The 14003-nt window shown below is 35.4% G+C and overlaps 1 protein-coding gene across 3 annotated transcripts in view; it reads right to left on the bottom strand.

The window, feature by feature from the left end:
• The window catches only part of TTC37 (tetratricopeptide repeat domain 37), a 73359-nt gene that overhangs the window by 3121 nt on the left and 56235 nt on the right, over positions 1–14003 (bottom strand). For all 3 annotated transcript variants that reach the window (XM_006775540.2, XM_006775539.2, XM_015571632.1), the window contains 4 exons: positions 11166–11287; positions 9296–9454; positions 6361–6513; positions 2144–2274 (listed from right to left, as the gene is read on the bottom strand). In XM_006775540.2, coding sequence (XP_006775603.1) covers positions 2144–2274; positions 6361–6513; positions 9296–9454; positions 11166–11287 — 565 coding nt within the window. The remainder of the gene's footprint in view (positions 1–2143; positions 2275–6360; positions 6514–9295; positions 9455–11165; positions 11288–14003) is intronic.

Raw genomic sequence — 14003 nt, forward strand, 5'->3', positions numbered from 1 at the left:
GTCCCTATTTAATGAGCACTTCAGAGTGCTCTACCTCTAATCTTTTTTAAAAATAGGAAGATGATAAAATAAATCAATAAATTATACATAGTGTAGAGTGGAATAAGAAAAAATACTCAACATCTATACTAGAGCCTAAATGTATAGTATCAGGCTTTTAGTTTATGTTTTCCAGGATGTGTACAATGTGGGAACTCATGTAATAACAGAATGATTTACAGCTGTGTTCTAATTTTTTTTCTTTCCTAATTTACCAACATCCATGACTCCAAAGACTTCTGTACTGGTAGAAGCAACATAAATAGTGGTAACTCAGAACCGCTGAACAGGAGGATCTTCTTTTTTAAAAAAAAAAATATTTTATTGATTTTTTACAGAGAGGAAGGGAGAGATATAGAGAGTTAGAAACATCGATCAGCTGCCTCCTGCACATCTCCCACTGGGGATATGCCCGCAACCAAGGTATATGCCCTTGACCGGAATCGAACCCGGGACCCTTCAGCCCGCAGGCCGACATTCTATCCACTGAGCCAAACAGGTTTCAGTGAGGATCTTCTAAGTAGCACTGGTTTGAAGCAGGAGCTAAAGAATTTGTCTTGACGATGCTCTTACATAGAAACCACATAGTGAGCACACTGTTTTCTTAGACTATATGTTTATCTGGGATAATTTTAATGGCGATAAAAATTATGAGAGGTACTAACAGATATTATGAGGGAAAGGGTGTTAAGGCCCTCTAAGTAACCCACGCTGAGCACAATCAGAGGGAGTTCATTAGGAAATTTAAATTCTAATCTAAAACATTTTTGGTAAAATCAGTTATATAAAAATTGGCCATAAATAAATATTAATAAATGGTGATGAAATTGCTGATTAGCCGTATGTCTTAATTCTTCCTTCACTCCTATTCTGTGATGTTGAATGTCTCTGCCATATATCTATATGCATTAAGTTCTATCTATGTCTACACTACCTATTCTGTGCCAATAGTGTATGCTTCTAAATCAGTGATGGCGAACCTTTTGAGCTCAGTGTGTCAGCATTTTGAAAAACCCTAACTTAACTCTGGTGCCGTGTCACATATAGAAATGTTTTGATATTTGCAACCATAGTAAAACAAAGACTTATATTTTTGATATTTATTTTATATATTTAAATGCCATTTAACAAAGAAAAATCAATCAAAAAAATGAATTCGCGTGTCACCTCTGACATGCGTGTCATAGGTTCGCCATCACTGTTCTAAACCATGGTTTTACTTATGGCTGCCGTGGGTTATGTGTGATATCGATTAGAGCTAGATACTATTCTTAGTATTTTGAAACATTCTTGCCTGATTTATCATCCATATCACCTTGAAGTTTCTTTTTTATTTAATGTTACCTTTTCTTTTTTAAAAAATATGTTTTTATCGATTTTTGTAGAAAAAGAGGAAAGGAGAGGGATAGAGAGATGAAAATGTTGATGAGAGAAAAATCAATCAGCTGCCTCCTGCATGCCTCCTACTGGGAATTGAGCCCGCAACCTGGGCTTGTGCCTTGACAAGGAATCGAACCAGGGACCTCTTGGTTCATGGGTTGACACTCAACCACTGAGCCACACTGGCTGGACTAAGTAACTTTTTAAAAATTTATTTCTGACCCCATCCCCACCCTCCAATAAAAAGAGTGCTAATTTTTTTTTAAATCTGAGAAACTTTTGAATTTTCTAGATATAAAACTCACATTATTTATGTCTCTGCCTTTTCAATATGTATTACCTTTTTCATAGTGTATTGCCTTACAAGAAATTAACTCAATCAGCCTTGAACTTGGGTCTTTTCAGTTTTGTTTGTTTTTAGCATCCACATTACACAAGTGGCTCAACCTAAGACAGTAAAGAGCAAATTCCCAGGCTTTCTTCACTTGAAAATACTGTCATGCCAAATCCCATATTCTGTATTTGTGTACCAAACTATTTTTAAAAAAACAAATGTAAAGCTTTATTTTCTTCCTTATTGGGTTACGAGAAATAGCCTTTCTAAAGTAGATGCAAATATATGAGTAATGACAAAGTTGTTAAACTCATTCTAAATCTTTGCTTCCCAGCAGGATTAAAAGTAAAGAAATATTTCCAAGGGAAAAAAGTTAAAGATTCTCCACACCTTGCCCCCATTTTGCGGTTGAACTGTAACAAAGCTTGTAAAAGGATAGCCAGTGGACAAAAGCAAAGCTTCAAGGCCTCAGTTGTAGCTTCCTGAACCAAGGATGGCCAGTGATCATTTGAAATGTTGGCCTGTAAAAATAAAAGACAAATATCAAATCAAAGCTTTTGACATGTTTACCTTAAACGAATGCAACTCAACTCTCACTTATTGAATGCCTATTTGTCCAAGTTGCCATGTAAATGCTATAGGGAGCATAATTCTACAAAACGATTGAGATCTGATCCTGCCCTTAAAGGAGCCACATAACAGAGTAGAGTGGAATAAAGGAAAGTTTCAACCAGGAGATATCACTTAAAAATGCTAAAATATCTGTTAAAGAAAATGCACTATTCTATTATATAGGTGAATAAAACCTATCACTTTCTATGTCTATGGTCAACAAATATACAAAGCTAAATTTAACAAGTGATAAATATAAAGTTCCACATTTCAAAAATTATTAAGGCGAGAGGAAAGGCTGAAATGAAATACTTGAACACACTACTGAATTATGCAGGAAGAAAAATGCATTTAAAAACTTTCATTAAAAAACTCAAATTGTAACCAAGATTTCATAATTACAGGTAGCTAGAATACACATTTTAATAAAGTTAAAATAATGAGTCAATGCATAATCCATTAAAAAAAACTAAATGATAAAAGAAAAAGAGCAATAAACTTTGAAGGTACTGCAGGCAATAGTAATCTGTGCAATTAAGAAAGAGGAAGCTATAAAGACAATGAATTTGAAAATAAAGAACAGAGGTTGTGAGGCATAATCTATAAAGGCAGGAGCAATGAGACTTTGGGCACACCTGGCAAAAAAAAAATGTCAAAACCCATACTAATGTAATTATTCTGAATATATTTTTTTAAACAAAAAACACAAATTCACTGGCTACTTTTATAATACACCCTATACATTCCAAGACCACATATAAAGTATTCTGTAAAGTTAGCCCAAAGATTATTATATAAGGTAACTGGTATGTTAAACAATGTGATTAGAATGCATTTATTCTTGTCTCCCATTATGTCTTTAGAATTTATTATATAAGGAAGATTTTTCCTCTGTTCCTAGATATAAATTTCAGTAGGCCCCATAACTCCTACAACCATTTTTCTTACATTGATTTGTAAACACAGTCATAATTAGAATGTCCTCTTCCTTTCAATACTTCAATCTTCATTTACTAGTAAAGGTAATATTTGCACCCCACTCCCATTTCCTCAGCGCCCAGCTAGGATATGGTTACAGGCAGCAGTAAATAGCTTGTTCGTCTTCCCAAAGCTCCCACCTTTTCTTGCTAATTGTGGTTTCAGGCCCATATACTAAAATACCAGAAGTCTGCATTTGACTGGTGCCATTGTAAGATGTTTAGCTCTCTAGGCCTAACAAATAATTAAAGCCTTTTCTCATCCAGACTTTCTTGGCTTTATCAGAGATTCCCAACTTCATGAGTAGTTTCTTACCTGCAGGACAGTTATGTAACCTCCGGAACCCAGTGCAAAATAAAAAAGCAGGGCCTTTTGTTAAGAAATGATTAAGATTTTCAAGAAGGCAACTGTGGAACATTAAAATTAAACCAAGTGTGGAGCCCTGTGCAACTGCACAGGACACACACCCACGAAACAGTCCTGCTAATCTGAAGTTCCTCTGACTTGGGTGAATGTATGTTATTCCACTTAATCTTTTCACATCTTTACAATCTGGAAACCTCTAGCTTCCTTTCTCCTGAGATCTCATCACTCCTCTAGGTGGCCCTACTGGGCAGGATCGAAGAGAACTCCACTCTACTCTCCTCCTTGGCATCACTCATTCCTGGCTCTGAGAAACGCCAGGGGCACAGCTGGTCCCATGCTGCTCCTTCACTGCCTCCATCCTGAGCCTGAACATATGCTCCTTCCCACCTCTGGGATTCACTCACTGCCGTTCACTCTCTCCCAGAAGCTTGCAGTCACATCCCAAAACACGAGCAACTCTTTTCCTCTGTGCTACCACAGCAGATGGAGAGCCATGGCTTCTGAGGAAGGGGTCAGATACCTGTCCATGTGCTTTTAGACATGTGCCTCCAGGACCTCAAAGGTAACACACCAAGGCCTCCCTCTCTCTGAAAACCCTTCCTTCCTCGTCTTGGTGGGCATTTCTGTGTGGAAATGTGCCAGAGAGAAGATGGTGAAGGCATCAGGACTCTAAGGAAATGTCTTCACAATCCTTCTCCACCTGCAGTCTTCTAGTCTACATCTTTCAGTTTAATATCCTATTCATATATTACCACACATACAGTAGGCGCTTATAAAACAGTCTGATTTTAATATACCCCTCTTCTGCACGCTGCCATCTAGCCACCATAGAAATATGGCATCTCCTTATAATAACTGTTGGGTGTCTAATCTTACTGGTATAACTTATACTCTTTTAGTCTCACTTATTTTTTGTTAAGTAATAAAAATCATTTAGTGGTGTGCTTGATTTAGATAGTGCCTTAAGGTTCACAAATACATTTGTAAATGTTATGTTATTTGATATTCATAACAACTCTATAAGAAAGCAAAGCAGTTATCTCCACTATTACAAAAAGAAAAAAAGTGAAGGGGGCAGACTCTAAACAGCTTAATTGGCTGAATGTTTCACAGGTAGTGAAAACCAGGAGCCAGGTTTTTAGAAAAAGCACTTTTGTGGTGGTAGTTGGGGGTTAGGGCAGGTATATAAGGTTATTACAAACTGCAAGCTAATTTCCTCATCTGTAAAATAGGGTTACTGTGCATATTAAGTTAGTTAATATGTGTGAAGCACTATAACACACTATAACAGTGTCTAGCACAAGCTAAGTGTTAAATATGTTGGTTATTATTGTTTTATTCCTGGTCAGATTTAATTTCCTAGCATTCAGAAGAAACAAATAAAACAAGCACAACACTAAATAATTTGTTAACTAAAAATAATGTTAGACTAAAAGAATATGTGCTTCTCCAGTTCACATATTCAAGAGTATTTATAGGTGCTCTGTGTAGCTTCCACAGCTCACCAGCTACCAACGTCACAAAGACCTTTGTTAAATAGAAATGTGGGACAAACAAAACAAAACATTTGGTGGTATGCACTTACCACTAACCATGATTTCTTTCCACCCAAATCACCTCAAATTGACTACCATTATTACTTGTGCATTTATTCAAAAACCATTTATTGAAGACTTTTAGGTACAAGGCAGAGTGGTAAAGCAAGGATGCAAAGATGACCAAAACATGTCCCCTGACCTAAGGAACCCCCAAATCTGCTCTATAGCACCAAAGCTAAAAATGTCCTAATTCTTATATTTCTTTGCCAATTGTCTCGTTAAAACAAGTAAACAATATTGACAGTGGATTATTATTGTGAAAGTATGAGTGAATTCAGGCCTGTCTACGACAATTTCTTCTAATCTTTTAAAACAAAAAAAATGACAGTTTACCTTTTAATTACAGAAGTAATATGCATATGAGAAAAAATTCAAACACTACCAAATAAAATAAAATAAAAAATAAATCCTCTAACATTCCTTAAAGACCCCCCAGTGCTACATCATCCAAAGTATCTTTTATATAAAAATATGTACATACATACACAAAATGCAGAGATATATATACTCTTAAAAAAATATACCACACCCAAATAAAATACCAGACACCTTGTTTTGAAGTTTGTATCCCCACACATCAACGTAAACACTTATCTTGAAGAGTTTTCCACTTTAGCATATAATACTTTTAGATTAATAAGCCTAAAGTAGGCTGTCAAGTCAAAAATTACCAGATATCACTTTTACAGAATGTCAAATTGAACCGAGAAATGAGTGAAAATGTTAATTATTGGCATCTTTGCCACATATGAGTGACTGGGTTAATTCTAACTTAAATCACCAAGAAACAAAAATGTATATTCTACCATAATCCAACTTAAAATTGGAATCTTTGTTTTTTTTCTCCAAACACTGAGAGGGTTTGGCTAGAGTCTATGGGTTTATGTTACTCTTATGGCCACCAAGCGCCCAAATACAAAATTTATCAGGAGACCACACTAGAAGGCAATGAAACAACAGGAATCCACTAGGATATCTCTATAGAAAAAGCTTTCACCTGAAAGAAAAATAAAAGAATCCATTTTCATGATCACAATTACAATAAGGCCTTACCATGCAGACTTCTAATGCGAGCAGTGCTAGCCTCAACAGACTCGACAGCTTCCCACTCCAACTGCCCTGCTGGGATGCGACTTGTAGACTCTTCCTATAACACATCTCTGCAGCACTCATCATTCCTTGAGACTGATATATGTGCGCCAACCACTGAGAAACAGAAAAAAGAAGCACCCAAAGGGTTTTAGTTTAGTACACAATGTGATATTCTACTTTCAACAGATTCAATAAACTTTGATGAAGTTACTTTTTTAAAATTATTGGTAAGTTTTGTGCCCCAAAACCAAAAATCCCAGGTTAAGAGAGGGAATAGCATTCAACAGGAAGAAATAACACTCCTACATTTGTATACACCTAATAACACAGAATTTATGAAACAAAGATTGACAGAAATAAAAGGAAAAATAGACAAATCCTTAATCACAGTTGGAGATTTGAACACACCTATCTCAACAATGATTTTTTTAAAAGACAAAAATTAGTAAGGGTATAGAATATCTTACATAATAAAAGCCTAATATGCTAAGTGTCCAACTGTTAGGTCCTTCGACCAGTCGCTATGACGCGCTCTGACCACCAGGGGGTAGACGCTCCAACCAGTAGGTTAGGTTGCTGCTGGGGTCCGGCCAATTGGGACTGGATGAGACTGGCTGGACATGCCCTGGAGCCCTCCCGCAGTCCCTCCCCAGCCAGCCAACCTCCCACAGTCCCTACCTGGCTAGCTGGCCCAGATTGGCCCTGATCAGGACTGGGCAAGACGGGTCCCTCCCAGGCCCCGATTGTGCACCAGTGTGGTCCCTTGACCTGGCTTGCACATCTCGCAATCCGGGACCCCTGGGGGGATTGTCAGAGAGCCAGTTTCGGCCTGATCCCCACAGGCCAAGCTGAGGGACCCCACTGGTGCACAAATCCATGTACTGGGCCTCTAGTTTAAATATAATGAACCAGCTTGATTAAATGAAATATTCAGAAGACTATACTCAATAACTGCAGAATACATATTTGCAAGAACTTTAAGAGAATGAAAAATTATAAGGCAAACACTCTCGTGAATAGAAGTACAAAAATTCTAAACAAATGTATTAACAAATTGACCCCAGCAATATGTAAAAGGAACATATACCCTATGACTCAACAAAAGATGCATCCAAGGATGGACACAGCCAGTATTAATCAGAATAGCCAAAAGTTGCAAATAATCCAAATGTCAACAGTAAAAGGAATATATATTATAGTGTATTTATAAAATGAAATAAAAAAAACGTATAGCCACATGAACAACTAAATTAATCTCCTAAATATGATGTTGAATGAAGGTAACCATATACAAAAGAATGTTCCATTTATATGAAATTCAAAAACAGACAAAACTAGATAGAAGTACTAGAATAGTAGGCCCTCCTCTTGCTTTGAAATGGGGGAAACCAAAGGTGAGGCAGGCAGGTTGATGGAAATCCTCTGTATCTTGATATAGGTAGGACAGCCCTAGCCAGTTTGGCTCAGTGAATACAGTGTCAGCCCACCGACTGAAGAGTCTTGGGTTTGATTCCAGTCAAGGGTGTTGCAGGCTCAATCCCCCAGGGCCATGTGGGAGGCAACTAATCAATGTTTCTCTCTGACATAGAAGTTTCTCTCTCTTTCTCCCTCCCTTCCACCCTCTCTAAAAATCAATGGAAAAATATCCTCTGGTGAGGAACACAACAACAAAAAAGGTATACATATGTAAAAATATGAGTGGTATCTTAAATATTGTTTTCACTTCGTTCTTTTGAATTATATGATAACACACACACTATCTCTTAATTTGACAAGGTATTTTTATCTTTGAGAAAGAATATGAGTGAGGTCATCAATATCCAGTTGACCTTAATTAAAGTATCTTAACTCTCACACGGCAAACTTACTCTAAGAGAAGAAAAGAAGCACCATTTCTTTTCAAGGATTAAAGAGGAGACTGAGCTAGCATAAAAAATGCCATTAGGCCGAAACCGGTTTGGCTCAGCGGATAGAGCGTCGGCCTGCGGACTGAAGGGTCCCGGGTTTGATTCCGGTCGGGGGCGTGTGCCTGGGTTGCGGGCACATTCCCAGTGGGAGATGTGCAGGAGGCGGCTGATTGATGTTTCTCTCATTGATGTTTCTAGCTCTCTATCTCTCTCCCTTCCTCTTTGTAAAAAATCAATAAAATATATTTTTTAAAAATGCCATTAGATAATCTTTTTAAGCAGGGACAAGAAAAAGTTCATATAATGAAAGATTGGAATATAAAACTATTGTAGTAAAACAAACTTCTATAAAATCTACATAAAAAAGCCCTTTTGAAACTTCCTCTGGGATGCAGAGGGAAATATAATCAATTGAATAAAGTAATTATGTGCTTTTTATATTTTAAAATCATTAAGAATAAAGCACACACTCATCATTGTGTATTTGTCATTGTGGATAACCAGAGTCAGCTCAAAGGGCAGACAATCTGTTGATCCAGACATCATTCCTGAAAATAACTATTTTTAAAAGCACTAAATTACCATTGAAATCTTGGACATGGGTGAATTGTAAAGTAGCTAAGGAAAAAATACATATGCCCTCTCAAGGCAAAATTAAACATCATTATAGTAACATTGTGAAAATGTTTGTAATACTTCTTTATCTCTCTTACATCAACCCCATTCAAAAGATAGTATTTTCAGCATTATTTTAAATTAAGAAAACTTATAATCAACAGTTAAGAAAGCTTTAAAGTCTTATAGCAACAGATCCAAAATTAGTATTGAACTTCCTTAGTGCCTTTAATCACAGCACCCTTTAAGTCTTGAAAATGAGAAATTTATGGTGGGTTCAAAGGCAAGACAAATAAAAATGGAGCATATCCTTGACCTCAGCTAATTCAGATTATTTTAATTCAGCGATCATTGTAGGAAAGGAGAGGATGTACCTGCCATGCTGGAACGGAGGTTGAGTTGGACATAACAGTTTTTTGCAGCTCTTCAAGGACAGCATCAGGGAGAGGCTTTTGTGATTCCAGGAGTGGTTTACACTGCACTTGTCTCAAAAGTAAGATAACAGCTGGCTGATCAGGGTTGCTTTTTAAATTCTAAATGTAAACCCCAGATAGAAATACATAAAATAGGTTAAATGTTAAATATAGCAGGCAATTAAGCTATTCCCCATATTAGTGGGGAGGGGGGAGAGAATCTAAATTTGACCTTTTTCTTATTAAAATTATAAATAACTGAAAAAGTAAAATAAATAAAACACTGAACATCTTGGGAATATCAAACTCTACATATAAATAATCTTTAAAATTGATAATGCTATTATTGTAATTTATAAGTCATGTATTATAGATTTATGTTACCTTCACTTGGTTTATTCTCCGGTGATATCCTAAGAACTTTAAGTTCTGAATGTAAATGACAGAACTAAGAATATATAAAATTAACAGCGAAGGCTAACACTACACCTTACTGGAAAAAACAATCCTATGTAAAAAAGGAAGAGGTATAATTTTTTTTATCTTCTTGAACCTCTAGGTATTCATTGCATGCCCTTCCATCAGGCACAGACTTCATACACATTGGGAGTAAGAGAAATGACCCATTTACCAATTTACCAAGCATGCACATACATACATAAGTGTGTTGTATACATGTATATGTATCTCCTTCCATATATACATATGGAAGAACTTAAAGAAAGTTCTCTACCAAAATCCTTCCACTGTTGTTTTAAGTATTTCTTCCTTTATAGCTTGTCTCTCAGTAACATCTTTCTTTCAGTTTTTTTTTTTTTTACTAATTAAGTCATAGTCTTAAATGTATTTATTTCTAAAATGTACTTGATTGCTTTTTTTTTCTAAATAAGAGACTGGAACAACAAAATAACAGGAAAGGTTCATAAAAGTACTTCTTATTCTGTCAGATAGAGCATAGCCAACTGTCAATTTATGCTTATTAAACTCTCACTATAAAATACTAACCTGTAATGAACAGAGATGGAATTTCTTAAGTAAAAGAGAAAATTTATTATTCTTCTTTTCAGAGAATTCAAGGACCAAAGAGGTCTTCAAAGACCCATTCGTCTTTCTCTGAAAAATTTATATTGCTCTTTCAAAAAAATTTCTAGGAAGACAACACAATCTCCCTGGTAAACATTTGTGAAACATAATATTTTCAGGAAAAGTGATGCTTAAAACTCTCCTAACCCATTATATTATTTCTGAGTAGATGTATAAAACTGATCTATTCATTCAGTAATTATTTATTGAACCCTTAGTATGTGCTAGGTACAGTGCTAAGAATTTACTCACAGAGCCTATTATTCAGGAATGTAAAAACTACACTCTGAAAAGAGTAAGCAGAAATAAAATAAAAATATTGCTCCCCTAAAGGTACCAAGGAAAATATCTATTAAGAGCTTGGATCCTAGAGTCAAATAAATGCGAGTTCAAATGGCAACTCCATCAATTTGTAGCTATGAGCTTCTGTGCAAATTCCTCTCTGAGCCCTATTTTTTCCATTTGTAAAAATGGGGATAATTATAAATACCTTTGCTATAGGATTGTTGTGAAATTCAAATACAAACTACTAAATGTAGTGACTGGCTTCTGGTAAATACTCAATAAATGTTGGGTGCTATCAATAATAAATGTTAGGGGCTATCATCATGATAATCATCATCATCACCACTACCACCACCACCACCACACTACCGTGTGCTCTTTAAATAGCATGCACTCTATCTAAAGTTATTTTCCAAATAGGATAAGAATCTATAAAACTCAATGGTCAATTCCATAACAATACCTTTGTGCAAAGGGCTTCAGCTTCTGATATTCTTCCTGTGTCTACTAGGCCTGTGACAGCTTGGGAGAGAGACCACTTTTCCAGAGATTCGTTGTAACTTTCAAAGAATTCTTTGTCTTTAACTATAAACAAAAAATGTCAGTGTTACCTTTTCTGCAACTTATAATGTGTTCACAGAGAAGTAAATAGTTGCTAATAAGGATCACAATAAGACTTAGGTAAATTTTTTAAACTTATATGAACCACTGGAATACCATAGACTATCCTATCATGAAATAGGTTTCTGAAAAGTTTCATGGTAGGAATATTTGTGATAACTTAAGACCTCACATACTTGTGACATATTAAAAATCACTACATCCATAGTAAAAGTAAAAATAATTCATTGAAAAAATTAAAGACTGCAATATAACTGACATACAATAAGTTGCACATATGCACATATTCAAATTGTACAATTTGATCAGTTTTGACATAAGTAAACATCTGTGAACCATCACACAATCAAGACAATGAACATATACTCATCATTATCAAAAGTCTCCTTCTGTCCTATGTCCATAAACAACCACTAATCATTTTCAGTCAAAATAGATCAGTTTGCATATTCTAAAATTTCTTACAAAATAAAAAAGCATATACTCTTTGTCTAGCACAGCGGTTCTCAACCTGTGGGTCACAACCCCTTTTGGGGTCGAATCACCCTTTCACAAGGGTCGCCTAAGACCATCGGAAAACACATATATAATTACATATTGTTTTTGTGATTAATCACTATGCTTTAATTATGTTCAATTTGTAACAATGAAATTGGGGGTCACCACAACATGAGGAACTGTATTAAAGAGTTGCCGCATTAGGAAGATTGAGAACCACTGGTCTAGCATCCTTCACAATTGTTAACATAGTAAATGACATTCATTCTCAAATGTCAAAGCAATACTGCATTCCTAAGACAAACTGCCCTTGATCATGATGTAATGTGTTTGTCTGGTTTGCTATCATGGTAATTTTGTCTCAGAAGAAGTTAGAAAGTGTTACCATTCAACTTTCTGATATTACTTCTTCCTTATATGTTTCGTAGAATTCATTAGAGGTCCTGGAGTTTTCTTTGTGAGAGGATTTTTTAACTATAAATTCAGTGTCTTTATCAGACACTAGAGGCCTGGTGCACAAACTCGTGCACAGGTGGGGTCTGGCTGGCCCACCCCATCAGGGCCAATTGGGCAGGGCAGGCAACGGGGAAGGACCGCGGGCGGTTGGCTGGCTGGCCCCAACCCCTGGTCGAACTCCTGGTCAAGGGGACAATTTGCATATTAGCCTTTTATTATATAGGATAAAGCTATACAGTTTATCTCTTCTTAAGTAAGCTTTGTGTCTTTTAGGGAATTTGTCTATTTCATCTAAGTTGCCAAATTTAATGGCATAAAGTTGTTCAAAAGCCTTTTAATGGCTATAGCAATGTACCCTTTCATTCCTAACATTGGTAGTATCTTTTTTTTTTTTTCTTGATGTCTGCCTAGAGGTTTATCAATTATATTGATCTTCTCAAAGACCTAATTTTTGCTTCTGTTGATTTTCTGTTTTTATTTCATTGATTTCTGCTCTTCATTATTTCTTTTTGTCTGCTTACTTTGGGATTAATTTTCTCTTTCTTTTTCTAGTTTCTTAAGGTAAATGTGAGGTCACTGATTAGAAGCCTTTCATATTTTACAATGTAGTCATGTAATGTTATAAATTTCCCTAAAAATAGTGCTTTAGTAGCATTGTAGAATTTTGATACGCTGTTTTTAAATTTTCATTCAATTCAAAACATTTTCTAATTTCCCTTCTGATTTATTCTTTGACCTAGGTTATTTAGAAGTATGTTAGTTTCCTACTATTTGGTAATTTTCCAGATATGTTTTGTTACTGATGTCCAATATAATTTCATTGTATTAAATAATATACTTTGTAAGATCTGAATCCTTTTCAACTATCTACATCTGTTTCCTGGCCCATAATATGATATATTTGGATAAATATTCTTTGTACAATTGACAACAATATGCATTCTACTGTGGTTAGAAGTGTTTTACAAACATCAGTTAAGTAAAATTAGTTGACAGTCTTGTTCAAGTCTTTATTATGTCTTTACTGATTTTTCTGTCCAATTGTTCTATCAATTATCAAGAGTGTTGAAACTTTTAACTATAATTGTGGATTTGTCTATCTCTCCTTTTGGTTTACTTGTAAGTTTCTGCTCCATGCATTTTTTTTCAAAAAAAATTTTTTTTTTACTATTTTACTATGAAATACCATGCATATTTTATGTCTTTTAAAGTTCTGTTAATCAGTGCCTAAATGTTTACTACAGGCATTCTCAGAGATATTGCGGGTTCATTTACAAACTACTGCAATAAAGTGAGTCACATAAATTTTCTGGTTTCCCAATGAATATAAAAGTTATGGATATACTATAGTGTAGTCTATTAAGTGTGCAATAGCATTATGTCTAAAAAAATGTACATACATTAATTAAAAAATATCTTTTTCTAAAACTGCTAATCAGCTTCTGAGCCTTCAGTGAGTTGTAATCTTTTTGCTGGTAGAGGTTCTTGCCTCAATATTGATGACTACTGACAGATCAGAATGGTGGTTGCTAAAGATTAGGGTGGCTGTGACAATTTCTTAAAATAAGACAATAATAAAGTTTGTCATATTGATTGACTCTTCCTTTCACTTAACACTTAGAGGCCACTGTGGGGTTATTAATAGTCTAATTTCAATATTTATTTCAGGAAATAGGAAGGCCCAAGGAGAAGGAGAGAGATGGGGAAATGGAGGGCCGGTGGAGCA

The sequence above is a fragment of the Myotis davidii genome, unplaced genomic scaffold, assembly GCF_000327345.1.
Source record: "Myotis davidii unplaced genomic scaffold, ASM32734v1 scaffold44, whole genome shotgun sequence".
NCBI classification, from domain to species: domain Eukaryota; kingdom Metazoa; phylum Chordata; class Mammalia; order Chiroptera; family Vespertilionidae; genus Myotis; species Myotis davidii.